The sequence below is a fragment of the Enoplosus armatus genome, chromosome 19 (assembly GCF_043641665.1).
Source record: "Enoplosus armatus isolate fEnoArm2 chromosome 19, fEnoArm2.hap1, whole genome shotgun sequence".
NCBI classification, from domain to species: Eukaryota; Metazoa; Chordata; class Actinopteri; order Centrarchiformes; family Enoplosidae; genus Enoplosus; species Enoplosus armatus.
In genome coordinates, this window is record NC_092198.1 from 13,934,955 (window position 1) to 13,957,936 (window position 22,982).

General features: G+C 41.1%; 1 protein-coding gene and 1 non-coding gene across 2 annotated transcripts; both read right to left on the bottom strand.

Moving 5' to 3' along the window:
- Positions 1–225: 225 nt before the first annotated feature.
- gata4 (GATA binding protein 4) lies at positions 226–7,476 on the bottom strand. Its single transcript, XM_070925832.1, has 6 exons — positions 6,954–7,476; positions 1,598–1,764; positions 1,367–1,492; positions 975–1,056; positions 754–890; positions 226–351 (listed from the first exon to the last, which is right to left on the bottom strand). The coding sequence occupies exons 1-6, from the start codon at positions 7,474–7,476 to the stop codon at positions 226–228; spliced, it is 1,161 nt and encodes a 386-aa protein (XP_070781933.1).
- Positions 7,477–22,076: 14,600 nt separating this feature from the next.
- trnae-cuc (transfer RNA glutamic acid (anticodon CUC)) lies at positions 22,077–22,148 on the bottom strand. The gene has a single exon. It is a non-coding gene; the product is annotated as a tRNA-Glu (tRNA).
- Positions 22,149–22,982: the final 834 nt, after the last annotated feature.

A 22,982-nucleotide genomic window follows, 5' to 3' on the forward strand; every position in this document is an offset into this window, starting at 1 on the left:
TTGTCTAACACAAACTCCATTCAGTCCTCGATTGCTGAGATTGAACACACACTATCTGTTTCCTTTGTGGCGCCCATGTATGCGTCCCAGAGCGTCATACTGAAGGCACTGTGCGGTGTGTAGGCTGCGGGAACATCTGCATCCAGAGCGGCAGTCTGCTGTCTGGAGAGCCCTGTCTCTCAGGAGAGTTTAATCGGTATAGATATAGGTTGAGATGTAGGTCTTCTAGGCCAGGATTAGGTTGTTCCAGGGCTCAGCTTTGGAGCCAGAGGACCCGCTGTGGCCCCCAGGGGACATCTTGAGAGGAATGGCCCCACCTTGAGCCACCATGTAGGCTGGCAGGGCTGAAATCTAGAGGGATACAGAAAAAAATGGTGAGAAAGGCTAGTGCAGGATTTAATCTGTCCTGTGAGGCTGTTAGTGCAGATGAGCGCCTCTTGGTGCATCACATAACAATCTTAGATAGGGACTTTATCTTTCCTTGTCCTATTACTTGGCATGTTGGAGGAATATCAATATAATAAGTGCCAAATAAGACTCCATATTGTAGAATTTGGGTTATAATAAACATGTCTAAAGTAGTTTAACTCTTGTCTGTTCCTTGAGGTGATAGTTTCTGGGCTTATTAGATTGTTCTATAGCTGAATGTAATGTGCAATGAGTGCCTCTACCTCTTTTGTTATCACAACCAAAGACTCTACAAAAAAATTGGACATAAATATTCTCTGAAGTTCGACTAAAAAGGCATCCAACCTGTGTGTGTGCACTGTGGTGTGAGTACAAGCTGTGAGTGTCCGGCTCTGTCTTTATCTGGCGAGGCTCCTCTGTGGCGGCGGAGGCACGGGGAGTGCTGCTTGGCGTGACTGGAGTCCCCTCACTGCCTGGGGTCCCTGTGGAGCACAGATCTGAGGTCAGTACACAGTCACAGATGGTATATACGCACAAACGTGAGCACAGGTGGTTTTGAAGCTCACCAGTGTGGGGCTTGTTGAGGTTCTTGGGTTTGCGTTTGCGGGTCTGGATCCCTTCTTTCTTCATAGCCAGGGGTCGTGGTACCTGTCGAGACAACAAAGAAATAACCTTTAGTCAAACAGCAGACTGAAGTAAGATAAGAGTAGCATCCTTGGAGGCTGGTGAGACAAAAATGAAGGGAAGTCAAGATTCAGAGGTGTAAAGGAAAAAGGATATGGCTGAAAAATGTACAGATGATAAGTCTTTTGCCCTCAAGACTTCCACTAATTTCTTAAGATACATTTTCAAAACTCAAACTTTTTGAAAATCTCATTTGATGGTGTGTACTTGGTGCTTAGATGTGTATTTGCTTTATTGACGTCTGTGTATTTCTATTTGCAAAGCATGCTCTCACCCCGTGGAGTTTCATGTAGAGGCCACAGGCGTTGCAGACCGGCTCTCCCTCTGCGTTTCGTCGCCACAGGGTGGTGGTGGTGGTGTGACAGTTGGTGCAAGACAGGCCCACCCTCCTCGAGGCAGACTGCAGCATTAGAAATATGACAAAAAGACAAAAATATCTCAGGTGAATTTATCATCCATGTAACACTCTGTATTGCCTGCAGGGAAAAGTGCCCTACTGTCCCACCAGCCGTCTTTGAGGTTTGATGAGAGGTCTGTTGATGCCATTCATCTTGTGGTACAGTCCGCAGGCGTTACACAGGTAGTGGCCGGTACCATCCCGCCTCCAGAGGGGGGTCGACATCGCCCCACAGTTCACACACTCTCGCCCCTCAGCAAAGTCATCAAACAGGTCTGATGAAGGACGACAAGAGAGAAATACAATAAGCCAAAACATGTAACTGTTCAAGGATAATACAATGCCACTGGTGCAAAGTAACTAAGTACATTTCTCAAGTACTGCACTAGTACAATTTTGAGGTACTCCATTTTATGCTACTTACTATACTTTTACTCTATTACATTCATTTGACAAATGTAATTACTAGTTACTTTACAGTTTCAGATTATTAATACAATAATCAACAAATAAATGATGATGTGATATTGTAGATTAAGCTACCCAGCAGTATTTAAAGTAATTAGATCAGCCCCACCTTTACCAGCTGCAACATTAAAGTAATACGTATATTAATCTATCAATAGTTGTAATCCAATAATGCAACATACACAATTGAAATGGTCCATTCTGCATGATATTTTGATGCTAATACTTCAAGTAAGTGTTTTAATTCAGGACTTTTATTAGTATTTCTATACTGTGGTATTAGTACTTTTACTTAAGTAAAATATCTAGTACCTCCGTTAGTAAATTCCTTCAAAACTCCACTGAATAAAGAAAAATGAAAGCATCCTGGTCAAGTTGAAGTCATGGCTTTTTTTTTCCTGAAAGTTGATGTTTCACTGATAATGTTTTGGCAATAAGTTGGCAAAGCTGTGTCTGCTACCATTGTCGGCCATTGCATAGAAAATTAAACTGATCTTTATATACTCTCCACATATAACTTATTTAGTTCATGTTACAGACTCACACTGAGTTAATTTCTGTGATTCTTCTAACTTCCAGCTGGGCTCATGCCACAAAAATTCTTTCCACCCTCCAACAATTTCCTGTGAAAACCCTGACAGGGTGGTCATCAAATGCAGTGGCACTTCTACACCAGCAGGAGGCGCAGGGCGGGCTACAGTCCTACAACAGGCCCACACAACAGCAGCCTGGAATCCCTCCTTATCTCGCAGCTCTCCATGAGATAAAGAGTCGGCTGGAAATAGAGACGCAATAGAGCTCCATCATATTCAAATAGAGAGTCCGTGTCTATCACATCTCTTCTCTCCCTCTCTCTCAGATAGCATGACATCTTCACTCTCTCATCTGCCACATAACAGAGTATCTCCCAAGAACCACTTAGCCGTTCAGGGGAAGGACATCAATCTGTGGTTTGATGGTGACAATATTCATCAGCTATGTGAGGTTAAAGCTTGAAGACATGTGGAAAACACCAACTTATTAACTATAAAAGCCACATTTAAATCAGACCCTAATGTGCTTTTTAATTGTACGCTCCACTGCGTGTGATTCTTCTTCTTCAGATAGTATAAATCTGGCCTCCCTCTGGTCCTCCCTCGCTGCAGAGTGTAACTGGAATGGCACTGATGCATATGCAGGCCTCCTCCAAGGCTGAGAGCAAAACAAAGACGGCAGGGCAAGCTAACCTTGAGCCAGGCAGCAATTGTAGCCAACACATCACAGCCACATGAGACAATACACAAAAACGCAACAGTGCAGTGTCCGTGTCTGTCTAAATGGAGGTTTATTTTTTCCGTTGCGTGAATGTCAGTGTGTCTTTATCAGGGTGCAGTTTAAAAAACACACCACACTGACGCTATTAGAGGACAAAGGTGACAAAAATAAATAGCATGTCTACTGTGACGTGCAGACGAACTCAGCTTTATCTAAGTACAATTCTGTGCTACTTTCACTTCACATGAATATTTCCTTTTGCTTAGACGTTATGTTTTTAGTATATGTACTCAGCTACATTTGTCTGACGGCTGTGGTCACTCATTACGTTGGATATAGAGACTTTACATGCAAAAACATATGATCACAATATAAACATTTATGTAACAGCTGCTATGTGAAATAGTGAAACCCAACAACCTGGACTGTGCGAATATACAGTATATAAGTACTTTTATTCCAGTACGAATTTAAGATGCTTGAGTATTTCCATTTTATGCTACTTTACACTTCTACTCCACATTTCAGAGGGAATTATTGCACTTTTTACTCCACTACATATCTTGACAGCTGTACAGATAAAAAAAAAACACAAGGTGAATTTATAAGATATGATTAATTGCTGTAAATCAAACAACCCAACAATATATGAAATAGTTGAAATTAGCATTAATGTATCAGTAATAATAATCTAATGGTAATATATACAGTTTTAGAGTTTCAAGGACTTTTACTTGTACTGGAGTATTTTTTACATCACTTGTACTTATTCTTCAGTATAAGTATTTTTGCTTTTGATATTTATTTATGCATTTTACACTCAGTGCTTTTAAAACATTTTACTTTATTCATTTTTAACATTTTTTTCCCACCGATGTTTACCCACATGCCGAGCAAACTGCAAAAAGATTTGTGTGTGTTACTTGCCAACATGCCACAGTCCAAAGGGAGAGAATATTAAACTGTTTAAGTCATCAGTTGGCTGTTTGTTTAATATTTAGATAGGCAGAGGCTCCTTGTATGTGAAGGAGACACATTTCATTTTCATTACTATCAGAGTGCATACAGATGTAATGTCTTATAAACAAAAATAATTATGTTTTATCCAAAACATACATCATAAAAAGCTTCTCTTGTCGTTGGAGAAATGTTATAGCTGTTTCCAGAATGATGGACATCTGATGCATAACTTCCTTTTTACTAAAAGAGTTTTAGATGTTTAGAAGCGCAAAGTAATTGTGAAGCTATTTTTGAATAATCAAACATATTTTCTTACTGATGTTTTACAGAACTTAAGCTTCTCAGTAAGCTTTATGCTAAATATCACTGATCATATTTCATGTGACGATCACTAAAAGAATCCTCATTGCGATGCATTTCTTCTTTCATTGACTCAGAAGACAAAGCGTGGTTTCCTTTTCTCCTGTTGACCAACCAGACAACAGAGACTTTCAAGGCTGAATGCCACTTCATCAAACTAAGATTTTGATCTAATTTTTATGTGATTGTAAAACAATGAGGTGAAGAATTGAAACATGAAGGCATGTTCGTCCATCAGCGAGGGAACAGGCTGTACTGTGAGAGGAGTGTGATTGTAATCAGATGAAGAGGTCAGAGTGGATCAATGCTCTTATCTCTCACACTCTTGTACAGCTGATCTTTTTCTGTATTCATCAAAGGCTTCGGGGAGATTAACATTACATTAGCCTTGTAGATGGGAACGCTTAGGCTATTTGAGTCATCACCACACAAACCATTTTTCGGTGCAGTCAGTCAGGTCACATGCTTATTAATCAGCAGACAGGAAGAGAGGCTGGTATTTATAAATGGAGAAGTAATCAGCTGTTAATCAACTGTTAATTTGATACTAATGAGAAGTGATATGTGTAATAATGGTCCAGCCAATCAGATTAGGTTGTAAGTTCCATGATAATGAAATGTGAATGTAAAGGTTTAGATGCCCATCACCCTGCAGCTGCCAGCAGTACAGAAAATAAATGTAGATAATGGAAGAAACACAGGTCAAATAAACACAATGCTGATTACTGTAGACCATACAAGGTGCAAGTCACAGTCATCGAAAAACTGACAACCAAAGCAAAATCAATGCGCTGAGATGGTCCAGAGTACACTGCAACCTGCAGCCAAACGCCTGGACGTAAAGTTAGGGTTGAAATTACTCCCAACATGTTTTATCGCTGGAAAAGGATTCGCTGTATCCTCACCAACTCTGACGTTGATGCAGTGAGTCCAGAGCGGCTGATCAGGATCAGTTTCTCCACGCACACACACTTCTAGAAATCTAATAAAATCTGACCTCATCCACGAGGCCACAGTCAAACACAACTCATAAACCAAAGTTTGTAATCCCTACAAACTGTTATCAATTCAGGTTCAGTTAAATATTAATTTCTGTCATTCCCATAATGTCTCTTTGATTCATAAAGATACACAAAACATGTTGTTATATTATGTTAATTATATAGTTGGTATTAAAACAGCCAATCTGAGTGTAGTATAATTGTCATTGATACTCTATTGTCTGACCTATTGGTTTATTTTAGAGGAACTCATCATAAGATATAGTTTGAAATCATTTCAAATGAAGTAGCCATTCATTTCATTGAATGACTTTATGTTGTTTTTACGTGTTAAATGTCACTTCCAGACACGTGGGATAAGTAAGGTGAATGTATAGTTCATAAAGTAAAAACACCTCAAATGTGTGATGATTATTATTACAAATATAATGCAGCTCAGCAGCCAGCAGTTTCGACTAACCGTTAACATGATCCAACGATACTGTCGCTGTGAGCAGGTACACTAACTGCTATTTTAGTGTAGCCAAACTTAACTTACATTTCATTAGAAAAAATATTTGCGCTTTATTTATCATATTTAACTGTCGTGAAAATACTTTAGTGAAATAGAAATCGTGCAACTTAAATAGATAAACTGCCAAACAAAAATTTCAAAGGTGACGATCAGCCTTTAGTCAGAACCAGAAACTGTTTATTGCCAAGTGACATACATTACAAGGAAGAAATTCCTTGTAATGTATGTTACCTCTTTGACAGTCCTTCTGCAGAGACGCTCTGTGGCGGATTTATGGGCTCATCTCATGTTGCTGCCTAAAATACGTTATAGGGTTATGATCAAATGTAATGAATGCAAACAAAAAAAACATGCAGGTCCTGCTTCATTTTAATTGGACGCTGATTTTCGTTCTGCAGAAATTTGATGAACAGTAACTTTTTTTTATCAGATCTTCTTTTGTCAGACAAAAATAGGCCTAATGTTTAAACTTGCCTCATTATTCAAGCAAATGTAATCGATTCCTTTTATAAAAGAATTGGTCTGATAGTTGTGTAAAATATAAACCACACATTGTATCTTGTTTTGTGTTATTATATTTCAAGTTAGTCAAATTAGTTGTTATTTTCAGATCATATTTCAGGTCCTCCGACAATTAACCTAAATAAGCCTTAATCTTGATTAAGAGATTATTTCTGATATCAGAGGAAACCGTTTTTTAAGACCTGTCCTGCAGCAGGATTTGCGTCAAAAATATAATTTTATTTCTGCGAAAAACATTTTTCAATCAGGCCTTGTAACCTCTTTGACATTCCTTACATTTCTGTCTGGATAACAGAATTTCAAGTCGAAACACCTTTTAATTTTCAGCACGACACTTACACAAAATATTGAATTAAAGTTATGTGTTTGTAATCCTGTCGCTCACCTATGTTTGGGTGCCGCGTTGTGCCAGGAGGAGCGCCGGTTTGGAGACCGTGGAGGACCGGGCTATCAAAGGGGGACGCCGGCCACGTTCCACTCACGTTCGGGGTCATGTAGGCCGGGTAGTGGCTGTGATATGACCCGCTGAGGCTCCGGGCGCCGTAATGCTCCCTCCCGTTGGCAGAGATGTTCAGCGGGCTGGTGTAAGAGGCTGCCGTCTCCCGGGCCGTGGCCACCCCGGAGGACAGAGGCGGGCTGGTGGAGAAGGCGAAGCGCGGAGACACCGGGGAGTGGTTGTACGAGGGCACCGAGTCGGCGCCCGACTGCGCCCAAGCAGAGTGGCTCGACACGGGGCTGCTCTGCTGCGACGCGCCGGGCGTCTGGAGGTAAGGCAGCGCCGGGATCATGGGGGTGACGACCCGGGTGGTGGGCACATAAACCGGAGAGGTGCCCGCCGAGGCGTTGTGGAGAAATCCGGCCTCATAAGAAGGGGGTCCGTGGTTGGTTGTCATTATGCCCTGATACATATCCTCTCCTTGAAGCTGGACATCCGTGTTGATGGAAGGGATAATGGATGCAGTTACGCACAGGATGGCGTAGTATTAACGCAAAAAGATATGGTTCAATGTGATCCCCAAAGCTCGCTCGTCCTCATTCAAATCAGATCTGCTGGCGAGAAGTCAAGTAAACCGCAACATTCAGAAAATCAAGAATAAACTGAGAGGAGACACGCGAGAGAGGAGGAGTGAGAGACTACACTTTGTGATCAAGATCCAGCTGTTATCATCTCTCTCTCTCTCTCTCTCTCTCTCTCTCTCTCTCTCTCTCTCTCTCTCTCTGTGTGTGTGTGTGTGTGTGTGTGTGTGTGTCCCTCTCTCTCCCCCAAAACAAGAAATGTGAAAAGAAGGATTTTAATGAAACGACCAACCAAATCACATTCAGTTATCTGACAGTTTTATTCTAGATACCTGAAGTTTCGCGGTGTTAACCAGAGATTAATAAACAGTTTCTGATTCTGATTTATTTCATTATTATTTTATATCTGATCTTTATTTTTTACTCATTATGTCCTGCATGCTTAGCTCGATGAAACAAATTATTTTGTTGTACCTATTTAGAAATCATTTTAATTTAAAAAGAAAATCCCTTTTTACTTTCATTTGTGAATTAAAATAACGCATAAGAAGGTCTTCAGTACAGATGTTGGCCTCTTCCCTGTTACAGAGTTGTAGATACGTTTCTATTTCTGTCACAAACTATGTCAAAATATGTAAATGTGGCGAAATAAAATCACTTTGAACACGGAACATTAAAACATACAAATTACAAACTGAAGCCTTGTTCCCTCTAAACCAACTCTCTTTACCATTTTTCGTTGCTTTGAAATCTCTCTAAATGGCGATTGATGGACAGATAGAAAATCACGACGATGTTCTTGTCTGTGGTGCTTAAACGTTGTATGATCTCGTTTTCTCCCCCAGTGGTATTTGAAGTTACAGTGAAGCTATAATATTTTTTTCCTGCAAACGTATCGTATAAATATATGAACTAAAGTAAAACCACTGAAAAACGTATTATATTAACTGATATTTTCTTTATATAATATAATTCTTTCCTGATTCTAGAGATCAAGATGTTTTACAGTTTCTAAACACGTGGTGGCCGTTATTAACGTCACATGAAAACAAGTTATCCATTAACCAATAGAAGGCCTATAGAAAGGCATTAATGAAGGAGAAGCAGATAGGCTACATATACATATACATATATATATATGTATATATATATATATATATATTCTGGAGGGTCTAACAGGTCATTGATTTGTTTCAGTTTGTTGTCACATGACTTCCATACATGTGCTGAATTATCTACACGTCTTATACGCAACATCGAGGCCTTTTTCTTTTTCTTTTCTTCGTGACAAACATGATGCATCGCGCTGGACGCTTGACGCGCCTGCAGTCGGAAGTCTCCGGCGGTTGTTGTCCTCATGAGGACAGATTTATACCTGTCATCAACACCAGTGAACGTAAACACACGAGGCCATTTCATTGTGCAGCCACTTCCCACAGTCAGCCGCTCGTTGAGTTATGTGGCTCAACACAGGCTGCCAATATGGTCCAGTGTGTGTGTGTGTGTGTGTGTGTGTGTGAAAGTTTAACTCTATAATCCCTAATTCACTGTGTTGTACATTATCTGATTAAAAGGTTATCAGATTATGACTATCTATGACCAGGCCTGTTGATCGAATTTCTTTCATTTTTAAAATTCACTTCAGAGGTTTCCCACTAGGAAGAGAATCAGTGACAGAAAGTGTCAAATAGAAAAATAACATCTGATTAAATGAAATCACCTTTAATGTCCAATTTCTCTCGCTAATAAACAGATTTTGCAGTTTTGACAAGGTTGTTCTCTGCATGTAAACAGATACTTTGACCTGTCATGTTGCATGACAATCACAGGTGTAGCTAATAACATGAATTATGACTCCTTTCCATTTAGGTGCACACCTAAATGGAATGCAGCCGTCATTAATGTAATTAATTACATCTGTGGTTTCCCTGCTAGCACGTTAAAATGACTACAGTGAAAAAAACATTACAAACTAGATCCCTTAGGAAATGTATCATTTGATGAGTTCAGCAAATCAATAAAAAAGTTTTTTGAGAAGACAAGCTTACACTCTTGGCTAACTAAATGGCATAACTCATGTTTACTGTTTTGCACGGTCCCTTAGATTAAATAGATTAATTAAAATTTTAAAAAATGATAAAAGATAGATATGTAGATTCAAAATTGACATGGTAATCAAGACATAACTGAAAACGCCTGTGTGAGAGGACTCCACGGGTTCAGCATTGCACTCCTGTAACGCTGTCGGACTCACGACGGACAGTTTTCTTTAAAAAAGGATCAAAACTGATGCTGCAGAACCAGAGATATCATCTTTGTTATTTCATATATTCTTACCCACAATGCAACATGACCACTGACAGTCAGTCAGAGGTTCGAGTGTGTTATGTTAGTAGCAGCTAACAGTGCATGTTTTACTTATGGCTTGGGAGCATACAGTATGCACATGTGGTATTTCAATGAGTGAATTATGAGTGTGCGTATCTATCTATCTATCTATCTTAATCTTATACAATAACCTATAGCCTTACACAGTAGTATTGACTCACCACCCCCCACCCTCTCTTGTATAAGTCAAATAGAGCAAGATTGCCTCAATGGAAATGAGGAACTGTCATCAATGTGTAACTGCAGGCTGATAACAGAACCACCAATTTGTGGCTAATAATATCAAGGCGTGGGTCCCTGTTTGCCTGCGAGGGCATAAAGCAGCATCAAAGTCAGAGATGATTCATGTTTTTATGGTTCCAGTTAATGTATAGAGGTTCAGTCTGTGTGCCGCCATGTGAAATAATAATTAATGTAAGAAAAGAAACATGGAGACATTTCTCTTAGTTCTGCATGCTGTGCAAGAAGTTTAGAGAGTTAGATCCTCAGTCAGTCCTCATTCAGCTGCAACAACGTTTGGTGTCATTCGTCTTTCAGGCCAACGGGCGACTAAACCCTGCAGTCTAATCTGGCCAAATATAAGGTGAAAAGTTTACAAAAATACCAAAAAATCAAACAGAGTCCATCCTCTTTTCTGTTATTGTACAGTACAGTGTGTGTTTTGATTTGTGTGTTTGCACATGCCAGGCTGTATCACTGACAGTGACAGAGGCCAGAGCCCGAGAAAACTGTGTGTGTGTGTGTGTGTGTGTGTGTTTATAACCATCATTCTGTGCAACTGTGTGTGTTTTCAGTGTGTATGAATGAGGAGGTGTTGGGTGAGGGACTAGATAGAGATGCTGGTATGTGGCGGACAGCAGCAGACTGTTGCTGAGGAAAGTGTGTGTGTGTGTGTGTGTGTGTGTGTGTGTGTGTGTCCCAACCAGGCACCAGGAAAACTGTCCCCGTCTTGGCTGGGGCAGTGACTCAATCATTTGGGGTCGGTGACTTACTTTGGCCCTTCTTCCTTGCACACACACACACACACACACACACACACACACACACACACACACAGAGCGGCTAGTAGACTCCTGGCTCCAGGAAGAAGACTTCAAATGGAGAAGCAGGAAAAGCCAGGAGGCATAATACCCTGTCGATATGGGCCAACAGAGGCCAGGGACACACACACACACACACACACACACACGTCACTCAGAGTACTCTTCATTAGCACGCTGTTTTGCAACGTAAGCAGAAAGTATGAATTTGTTTTTTACGAAAGACCTCTCCTCTCGCCTGCATCTGGTCCTGCTGACCTCACCTGTTTGTCTCCTTTTATCTGATCAGATTGATCATTCTGGATCCACTCATGTGATAATGATGAAACAGAGCTAATCAATATTAACTCACTGTTTGTCTAATGAGCTCATGAAGACCTCTGATTATGTCTGACGACTCTTTTTTGATTGTTTATTCATTCAATTTTCCTGTTTGACAATTATTTGATAAACCTCAGTTGACTTTTTTGACTTATTGATTTTACTTTATTGAGCCAGACTTTCAATTCATCAACAGCATGTGCACAAAACACGTGATTTCATTTGTAACACAAAAAAATACATGTATTCCATCAACTATTGGATTTTAAATATAATGTCATTTGGTCTGTTATCAGTTTGCTTCTATTGCAGTTTTTATTTTTCTCCAAGTCTCTCTAGGTTTCTACTGCTCTCATTCTTATCTTGAAATATCAAAACTTTCGTCATCGATGAATTTATTCATCCGTGTGTCTGTGGTCGTTTTCCTATCCGCTAACTTCAGTTCAAATCATGTATATCCATACATTTTGGTTCACTTTTGGGGGCTGAAGCCTTTAGTAATAATATTTGGTCAAGTTTGGGTGAGTCATTTATTGAAATTAGGGTTTTTGTCAGAGTTTCAGTTTATTGTAAAACACTGGTTGTATCTATACAGTCCACATTTGTTTTGCATTCTGCCTTCATTTTTCTACAAATGGGTGCAGTTTTCTTGTGGAATAATGCTCGTGTGTGTGCGTATGTGTGGATTTGTGTGTTATTCTAAGGTATCTGTATGTTATGCTTGCGGATTAAGTGTGTTTGACCAGGTAAGGTCAGGGAGTCACACAAGTCCTCTCAGCAAGACACCTGGGCTTCAGCAACGCTGATAATCTCTCTCTCTTTCTGACTAACACACACACACACACACACACACACACACACACACACACCATTAACCAGGAGTGGGGTTTTTTTGTTTCTGAATAAATTATTAACTCCTCAGTTGCAGGTTCTCATATGTGACGGGCTTGAGTCTTGAATTGGACTCTTGGTTCACACTGTTTGAAGAGCAGCGCAAACACATCACACAACACTCAATTGCAGATGATAAGAATTAAATTATCAAAACCTCTTTTGTTCTGATGGTCTCCATTGTTTATAAAGCTACTTAGCACAATATTTCTTTGACGATTGTATGCTAATATTTGAAATTCCACTCCTGGGTGTTGCTTGCTCAAATGCCAGCTTTAAAAAAAATGAGAAAAATCCTAAGGAAGTTCTGTGAGTGACTCGTTATGATCATGAGCCCACGTGCAAAATCCACCACTGACCAATCATATTGGCCAGGTGTCTGACTGACAGGGTGCCCCATGATACTCAGTGTGTTCATGTTTGTGTGTGAGCAATAGCAAGTGTATTTTTAGCAGTGAAGACTCAGGGATCCCAGGACCTCTCCCTGAGATAAGCAGTGGCCAAAGTCCGCAGGCTAGCGAAGGCCTAAAGAGCAAATAGGCAACACACACACACACATACACAAATGCAAAGACAGTGTTTAATATGCTGATACGTGGGGCTTAGTTGCAGTGATGAGGCAGGCAGAGGGAAAGCTGTTCGTTTGTACGTGGAGGGGCAAGTTAGGGGCAAGATTCAGGTTAGGTAAAGGTGAGGTGACGTCATCAAAACAATGGATTCTGGTGTCTTTGAAGGGTTCGTGCAGAGTTCATGCAGAGAGGGTTAAAGAAGTGTCGGTGTGGCTAAAATGGTGTGAGAAGATGCAGAGTGTGATGGAGAAAGAATGAGAAGGAGGGAAATAAGTGTGTGAACTTTTCATCAATGTCAAAAACTTCTCTTCTGCTGTCAGTCAACGGCAGGCTCCTCCCTCTCTCAAAACACTGTAAGGGAAAACAAAAACACAATGAGGAAGCGGGAGGAGGAAAAGGTCCCTCAATCCAGGGACGGTCACAGCGCACATGGCAGATAACAAGAGGAATATTTCTGTTTGGACAAAGAGAGGGGAGGGAAAAGAGGAGAAAAGTTTAACAAATTGGTTACGTCTGGAAAAAAAGAAGTTGAAAGTGAAAAAGAGGGAATGTCAGAGAGGAGGAGGAGGGAGATGCCACCAGACAGGAGGAGCAGTGGAAAACAAAAGAGGCTCCATACTCTGCTCTGTCTTATCTGTCTGAGGGTCTTATCCACCACTGGCTCTGTTAGTGTAACCCCATTCCCTCCCTCCCTGCCGGCCGCTCTCCCTCCACCTCATCCCTCCATCGCCAGGCCCCCCACCCCCGTCCCCCTCCCCCTCCCACCCCTCTACTGCCTGCTGCGGACCCCGTTATCAGGCCGGGGCTGACGTCAGGGGGCCCGCTGGTGCTGGGGGGCCGGAGACGGAGGCTGATAGCGCAGCAGAGGCTGCCTCCACACAGGCTGTGGGAACCACGGACCCAGCCCACCTCGACCCAACGGCCCCGCACGTCCACCACGAAAACACACACAGAGGTGAGGATGTGCGGTGAATTCCCGAAAGCACATACACTTTTTGTGGATTTGGGTTAGGGTTAGGATTTCTTTTAGAAACAATTAATAACGTACACATTGTGGGTATTTATAAAGCTGAGACCAATATTTATATGCTCAAAATGGTTAAATTTGACTATCTTTAGGCCAACAATCATAAAATATATCAAATAAATCAAGGCTTTTTCCTGCCAGTGTGGAGATTGCTATGAAACACCACTTAGACTCAACCGTATAAATACAATATATATGGGGTGACTCATGACCTGAGTATTTCTAAAATCCTGGCTACGGCCCTGACACTGATGCATGTACAGCACAGCTGATAAACCTTGCTCACCTATAGAAGGGGAACAAATGCATCTAAATGCAGCATATATGTTCACATCTTGCTATTATAAGCATTTTCCACTTTCACAGACTCTGCAGTCTCTTCTTTAGCCTAAAATAAACACAAGAATCTCATCCACAGCAGATATAAATTGCGTAGTTAATGAGCTGTTTCTTATCAAAATTCCCAACTGCGGAACATCTCATCTTCCATAAAAACAACATGTTTTTTTTTGCATCAAATATGTCCCAAGGTAGCAATATTACTGTAACTTCTTATCTCCCATCATTTTTGTCACAATATTTTAGCAGTGACTGACTTCCACTTAACAAAAATAAAGTGCACAAGTTCAGGGAATCACTTTATGCATCATAAGTTACATGTTTTCAACCTCACTCTTAAGAAATCAGCTCCCCAGGCACCCACTCAACCTGATAAAAACTACGTATGACAGATATTATGTGGAGAAGGAAACTGTCATTTAGGTTTGAAGATAAAGCTGAGGTTATGTGACACTCCTCAGCCCATGTATCTCCATAAGAGACAGAGCAGTGGACAGATTATGATGTCAGGGCTGGTATTAGTCCATGAGACATGAATTCACTGGAGTAAAAATCAGGGAATTAATTGCCTGAGACTAGGTTAAGGAGGCACTTAGCCCTGAGTGGTGGAATGGCTATTGTCATGCCAAAGAATCTATGTAAGGTGTGAGTGTGTGTGTGTTGGTACAGGTCAACAGGTGCAAGTCTGATCTGAGGGGAGTGAGTGGAGCATGGAGGGCTGCAGCAGATGAAGTTGGCAAGTTTCACATCATTAGTTGCAGGTGCAGCACTCCCAAAATGTGCAAACACACACACATCCAACTCACGTCACCTAAACCTTGTTAATTATCATCCCTCAACGTCAGTATACCCTTCTGAAACCACCCAGCTCACCTCTGTTCAGCTCTGGTTTGACACGTGGACAGTAATGGGAGTGAATCGAAGCATCAATCTGTTACACACACGTATATATTTCCACATCTTCCTACGTGTGTCTCAGATGTTTTCGGAGATGGATCTGTCGGATGGGGAGTGGAGACACACTTATCAGTGTGTTGTCCTCGATAAGGCGGAGAAGATTTGTTGTGTGTGTGTGTGTGTGTGTGTGTCTGTTGCTTTCTCTCTTACTCTGACCTCTCCTCGGCCGAGCAAGTAGGAGGAAGAAAAGAGTGGCCTTGACAGAGCGAGAGGAGGGGTGAGATGTAAAATAAGAATCTGCGAAAGAAGGAGGCCGTTGTTTTCTGGGTTGCTTATTTCTTCTCCTCCACCTCTCGCTGTCATTCTCTCTCACTCTCTTTATCAGACACACACTCCCTAAACTTCATCAGTGGCTGCAGCGTCCTTGGGTGTAAATAACTATAACATAAGTGAGAGATTAAAAAGACAATTTATCACTGCTACAGATGACACTGTGGCGGCAGTCTGTGAATGCTCTGTGGATTCAACATAAAGGAATTATTTGTAATATAGTGGCATTATCAACACTGAAAAATATGTGCAAGAAATCCTTGTGAAATGGTTTTGATTGTATCACGCAGAAACTACTTTTCCTGGATGTTGAAGTCAGTGCACGAGTGACTAAAGATGCAGTTCTTCCAATGGTCGGCGTAGGACCTGGCTCCAAAAGGATTCCAACTGTGTGGGCAAGATTACCCCCAGTTTCTTAAGAAATACAAATGTAGATTAGACTTGCATGCAAGTAACTTGATGTAATTTGAGCCAAAAGCATCGCTGAACTGAGTCTGTGTCTGTACCAAAACTATTCTCAGTCGATGATTTGGGGCCTAATAAGGTAAGAAAATACAGTGAATGTACAAACAAATCCCTAACTACACCTGCATCCCACATGTCAGTGCATGAATCCACCTGAGCTAGAAGTAGCGTTTGCAGTGCAGCTTGCAGATGTAATTGTATACACACATATGCATGTGCTAAACACCACCTGGGTGTGTAATGCCTGGAAAACCATGCAGCTGCTGTCTGGTGGGTAACATAAGCCTATGTTAACAAGTTTTAACAACAAAATTTAACAAAAGTTTGATGTAGAAAGCTGAGCGACCACTGCATTATAATTAACTAATGTGAAATTAACTGAATTTCATGAAACTGAAAGGAGCAGATTCCAATGTGGACAACAGATGTCACCTGGTGGCAATTTCCATTAAGAGGATATCAGAGATTAAAGAGGGGTACCTTCAAGCATATTTGCTTGATCTCATTCAGCACTAAACCATGGTGGTTTTTAGTTTTGCTTGCTCCACGCAGATTCTACACTGAATCCCAAATTTGGATTTTCCATCTAAAGAGCGAGGCAAGGCAGCAGAGAACAGTCAACCACTTTCACTATGGGGGATGTTACAGATTCTTTGAGTAGTCATGGTTTTTATTAACGTAGCCTACTCTATACTGTGTGAGTGTGTACTCATCGGGAAGTGTGTGTTTGACCAGAAGATTGACTCATTAACACAGATTGTAAATTAATCTGTGTTTAGAGAAATGCATTTGATGATTCATCCATTCACGTGACCACCTTCTATTCAACAGTGTATTGTCTCCTCGAGGCTCTCTTGGTAGTCTGTAGTCTGCCCTCTGGGTGACTTGATAAGCAACAGGCCTCATTAGTCTTTTTAATTGGTCCAGAACAGTTGTAGTGAGCCAGTCTGTGGTCTGGCCACATGCCAGGGTTAAGTAAACCGACCCAAAGGAAACATTGCACAGGCCAACCAACAGATCACAGAGTGCAACATCGAGCCGGACGGCTTTTGATTCAGACTAAACCAAATGGGGAATTCATTGTATACAATGTTTTATCTTATCTAGTGTACAAGTTATATCTCTAATTTCTGAGTTAGGCCATACCAAATTCAGTTTGGTGCCGAAAAAATTAAAACGTTTGAGCATGTACAGTGTTTCTCAGGGACCTGCTTTGTTAGATTTTAAAAATCACACGAGGAATCCGTTTCTAAACACATCGACTCCCTTCACTTGACAGCTTGTTGGCCATCTACCTTGACTAGCCTCCACAGCGCTAAATACAGATACTTCTCTTCCCAAGATGAGTGTAAAACAGAGCAACTTGTGTAGCCTTTAGTCTTCTGGAGCGTTTGCTTTGTCTGTGTGTTCTTTGTTTAAGATAAATATATATGTTTTTATTAGCTTTTATTGCTAATATTTGTAATTCATCTTCTTTTTACTCGTTTTTTGCTAATCTAGTACTGTGCATGTGTGATAGTGCGTGCACAAGCATGCATGTGTGAGAGTGTGTGTGTGCGCGCACTGTGGCGTCCATAGCTTGTGGGGAATCCATCAAAGCTTATCATTATAAGTAAACATGACAGAGTGGACAAAATGTCTTGTGCACCGCCAGACCTGCTATCTAACCACGAGCCATATCTGCGATGATGGACTGATGTGGCGCTGGCTTGGACTAACCAGAGTGTGTGAGAGTGTATGTGTATGTATGTACAAGCGCACACTGACACACATATGCAAGAACAACACACATCAAAAGAAGTACACATGTAGATACTCAAGACACAGTAAGCACACACTCAAGTTACCTTCAACATGGCCCTTATATATTTTGCCTCTCAAAGGAATACTACCTTTACCGTGCATGAAAAGTTGACTTATCGCACAATCATAGATGAGCAGGCGCAGTAATAATTCATATAGGAATTTATAGCTGTTATTTATTGGCCAGTGTTCTTCTGAAAAGTGATGGTTACTGTACAGGCCTCTTTTTATGGCAGATGAGATCAGAGGAGAGTTAAGGAGTTGCTGAGGGAGATTTATTAGTAATGTTAGCTAATAGTTCATGATCTGTACTCAGAGTGTTAGAATATAGACCTCGCTTAGCGTGAACTGCGCTATGTCAAGTAAAGTTATCAAAAGTCAGACAACGATTTTTAGAGCTTTTTCTTGCATTTGCCCAAGGTGAGGTGTGTTTGCGTTGAGGTCAGCCTGTGTGTCCCTCTACTTGTTACAACACCGCTGATAAGCAGGGTAAACCACCATGCACTGTTTGCTCCCCTACCATGGTCATGTGATCAAAAACACTGATGAGAGTGTGTGTGTGTGTGTGTTTGAGAGGGTGATATAGTGCTTGTGTCCATCTCTCCTGCAGGTCTTTCTACACTGTCTGCCTCCTTCCTCGAGGTGTGGCTCCTGCACTGTCTGGGCATTTAGCTCTAAGAACGAAAACCCCGACATTGATAACCTTTCCCCTGCTGTCCAGTTCCTGGGTCAAAGGTCATGGCTGCAGTGCCTCAGCTGACTTGGCAGATTGACAGCGGGTGTAGTGGCACTGGATGGTATACAGTATAGAGCTGTTTCAAGCCATGTCTTCATCACTTTCATTCGCCTCTCTGTCTTTGTTAACTGACTGGTGCAAGTGGCCGGTGTGTATGCAGAGGGAGTGTGTGTGTGTGTGTGTGTGTGTGTTTGTGTTTGTAAGGGGTCATTAACCTCATGGTAACCTAGAAGGACTGGACTCTCCTAGACCACCAAGGGAGTGGTAAATGTGTCTCCATCACATCTAAACTATTGCAGCTTGCAATTAATCATACACAAGTTTTTAAAAAACAATATTACATCCCTGCTCCTACAGCCATCCACAGAACACCATCGATTTGTAAATCCATCACTAATTTTGTGTGTAAAGTTCTTCCTGAGTTCTTAAGTACTGCCTAGTTTTAATCTGGTTTATTTGCTGCACTGTTATAGGAATAGTTCGACATTTTGGGAAACGTGCTTATTTGCTTTCTTGCTAAGAGTCAGATGAGAACACCACTCCCGTCTGAACAGTAAATATGAAGCTACAATGAGCAGCCGGTTAGCTTAGCACAAAGACTGGAAACCTGGCTCTGTCAAAAATGTGCCTATCAGCACCTCTAAAGCTCACTAATTGTTATTTATCACAAAGTGTAAAAAGAACACTTGTGGTTTGGGTTTTATTTAACTCTTCGGTTTAGCTAGCTGTTCCCCTTATAGTAAGCTAAGCTAACTGTTTGCTGACGGTGGCTTCATATTTACCATATTTACAGACTTGAGAGTGGTACTTATTTCTGCAAGAGAGCGAATGAGCGTACTTTGTCAAACTATTCCTTTTAAACATAGGGAATGTCTTAGCTAGTAAAGACTATGCAAAAGCTTGTAAATTTGTCACAGTTTTTGGCTGTTGAGGTTCAAAAAGGACTCTCAATCCTGATGGGATTTTTTTTTACAGTTGCTGTCGTTAGCTTCATTAATAACAGCTCGCTGATTTCTTGTCCTAATTGGTTTATTGCACAACAATCTGTCAGCATTCTTACATCTCACCATAAACACACAGATAAAAACCCAGTCTGAGGGAAGAGTTTCTAAAATATAGCTGCATTTCTTTTCACAGGTTTGGTTCATTATAATGAATTACAACTCCCATATTTCCTATCAATTATCATTTGTGTGACATATCCTTATTCAGTGTTTAGGTTTTGCAGCTTCTTGCTGCCACAGTGTACTTGAAGTTATCAGTGGTTGTAGTCTAAGCTAGAAGTGTATGACGTCTGAGCAAAATGATTTTAAATCCCTCCAAGGCCTGTGCCGGGTCAGACCTTTGTGGCTACAACAGTTAAAAGATATAAGCAAGATATCGTCTTTATTTGCCCTGACTTAGCAAAACAAGGCACTGAATAAAATGAGAAAAGATTGTAGTTGCTGCTATTGCTACTCTGACATAATGGTTTATTCTTAAATATGCACTGAATATATTAGTTGGAACATACAAGAATACATGCATTCTCAGTGGCACACATACAAACATGAAACACAATACGTCCTGAAAAATGTGCTTCATCTTTTTTTTCTCTTGCTCATCCTCTGCAATATAAATTCCAGTGTGTGTGTGTGTGTGTGTGTGTGTGTGTGTTTGAATAACTGAATACCCCTGTGTAGCAGTAATATTAACACAGAAAATGACACTGTAATGCTACCAGGCTGTTTGTGGGCCCTGATGGGACAGTACCGTAAAAATTCCAATATCAGAGGCTGAAATGAGACTACTAGTTTACTGTACAGATCTTATATGACAGGGAGACCAGGGACAATATAGGTTTGATGGACTTAGACTATTATTATAGCCCTGTCTGAGAGCCACATCTTGAAAACATTTACTCAGTATGTGGAGAGTCAAAAATTTACTAGAGCTCATCCTTGGCTTTTTTTAGTGCTTAAAATTCTGTGAAACTATGCTACTCTGTCTGCCTCAATGCATTTTCCTTTTCTATCTTGGTGTTTTCAAAGCCATGCCTGTGCTCCCTGGAAGAAAAAGCAGAAAATCAATGATAACTGGCAATACAAAACGTGAAGAAAACTATTAGAAATGAGGAAAGGGAACAAAAAGCAAGAGAAAACATTTGAAAGAAGGTGGATGGCCACATTTGGGTGGCTGCTTAGTCACATGAAGGTTTTGATGGTCTTGAAGGGGGACGATGATACCCAGAGACCCGGGGTCCCTGCCAACACAAACCCTGCTCCCAACCAAACAGTCCCCCACAATCCTTTGCTCCAAGCAGGGTCGGGAGAGGGGGGTGGGGGTGGAGAGGGGTTGATGAGAGTCTGGACAGGACGGAGGAGGGACACACCGGCGCCATGGCGATCCTTAAGACAACTTATCTCCTCTCTCACAATGATAGCGCCTGTCAAAATAACTGCAGAGATACATAGCCAGCCAGGAACTGGTTAACTCATGCCTTGTCCAATCAGAGGGCCTACAGCCGGGGTCTCTGTCTTTCCCCACCTTAGAGGGCTCTCTGGGACCCAAGTTCCATAAACACACATTATCTCTGTCTCATTGGTCTCTATCTCAAACAGGTTCAGTTCAACTAAGCTTTAATGGAAGGAGTAATATAAAAGCGTTACTGCATTACATTTATCTGAATTATATTGTAGTTAATGTCATGAGTGAATATTGGACTTGAAGTTGAAGAAATTATACAAAACAAATGTTAAAAACACTCAATAGTCTCTCCCTCACCCCTGTCCTCTCAGTGTGAAATGCTGCAGTGAAAAGTACGTCTTTACTCATCCAACAGAGACTGTTTTGAATGTTGTTCTTTTCTTAAAGACAAATAAAATAAGCTCATGTAAGTTACAAGGATCTTATGCTAGATGCTGTTTTAATGTGCAATACCTTTTGTATGGGACTGCTCTATATACCTAATGCAACCCTCCTCCACATTTTGTAGACCTCAGTCTTGTGCCATTTATTGTGAATTGTCGCCACCTAGCGGAATAGTTGATAAATAGCTCCGGAGGGCAAAGTCAAGTGTACTGTGTATTTCACATTTGGGTCCACATAAGGGGTCACATGATACTTGTGAAGGGTCTCGATATTTTTCAGGCGTTTAACACAAATTGCAATATATTTTATCATGTCTACTCTGGTAGGTGTCAAGTAGCCTACACATTGCTGCCAAAGTCAAAAAGGTTTGCACATTACAGTCTGTGGTGAACTCTTCACTCATTTAACAATTAGCAGAGGTAATACAAAAAACAGAAAAACAAAAGTAGAATTTTCAAGAGACAATATCTTGTTTTCTACAATAAGCTAACGTTACATCTGTAATGCTTTGGTGCGGACTTCAATTTCTAAACGAGACACGTTTTAGGCTGTTTTTATACATAAAACTAAATCTAAAAATGGTGGTAAAACAATTGTATTTAAATACTTTTTTTTACTGAAATGACTACTAAATAATAAAGGTATATACCTCCAGTCATTCACTGCACTGTATTTATAGGTTAGCAATATAGCTGTGAGTGGCACAGGATCGTCCGTCATTTGAGAAAGACGATCACGTATCAGTGTATTAATATTTCAGCCAACGTAGTTGTTAGGTTGGGTTTTCCCGCTGAACTCTATCGAGGGTTGAAGATAGTTAGGAGAAAAAGAAGTGTTCCCTGACCGGGAATCGAACCCGGGCCGCGGCGGTGAGAGCGCCGAATCCTAACCACTAGACCACCAGGGAGCTTGTACCTTCGTAACGCCGCAGAATAATTTAAATTATACCAAAGAAATTGTACAGTTGTGCATTTGTAGTTATATTGTTTATAGACGTCCGCCTACACCATGCCATGTAATATCGCCAAACAGTCAAATATTCAACCTGGCTAGTCTTAGCTAACTACGTCAACGATACCACGAAATTAGCTAGCTAGCTAACAGCTTATAGTAAAGACAAGCTAACTAGTGGTGAGCTCATTTGTGTTTTTACAGGGCACATGACACCAGAGGGCGTAGTGAAGGGGGGCATCATTCTGGTGTTAACATTAGCTGTTTGAGGATGCACGCAAGGTATGTGGGCAATTTTAGCTACCTGTTTTTATGTCAAATTTAGCGTTTAAATGCGTCGTTGCACGTCGATGTTTCGCGTCAGCGTTGGGTCACATTGCATGAACAGGAATACCTTATTTTAAAAAAACGGGGTAGCGGCTGGACCGAATAAAATATCCTTACCATCTCCGCCAGGTTGCTATTGTCCTGTAATCAAAGTGGCTAGCTAGCACAGTTGGCTTCAGCTGTTCAGCCAGCTGGAAGACAACCGTGTTCACTGTGACTGTGGTTGCTTAGACCTAGCGGTAGCACAATCATTAGCATAACATGATATCTGTCTTTTGTTATTGCTGCACCTTAAGAAGAGGGTGGTCAGTGGTCCGGTTCATAGAGAAATCCCACCTATTGAGCAAGCTGCTACAAATTGAAGAATGTAGCTAAGCGGGGTAACGTTGCTTCAAATGTAGCCTTTCCTCTGTGATCAGCCACTTATCTGTTATATAACACTTTGGAGGAAGTGCAGTTGCCT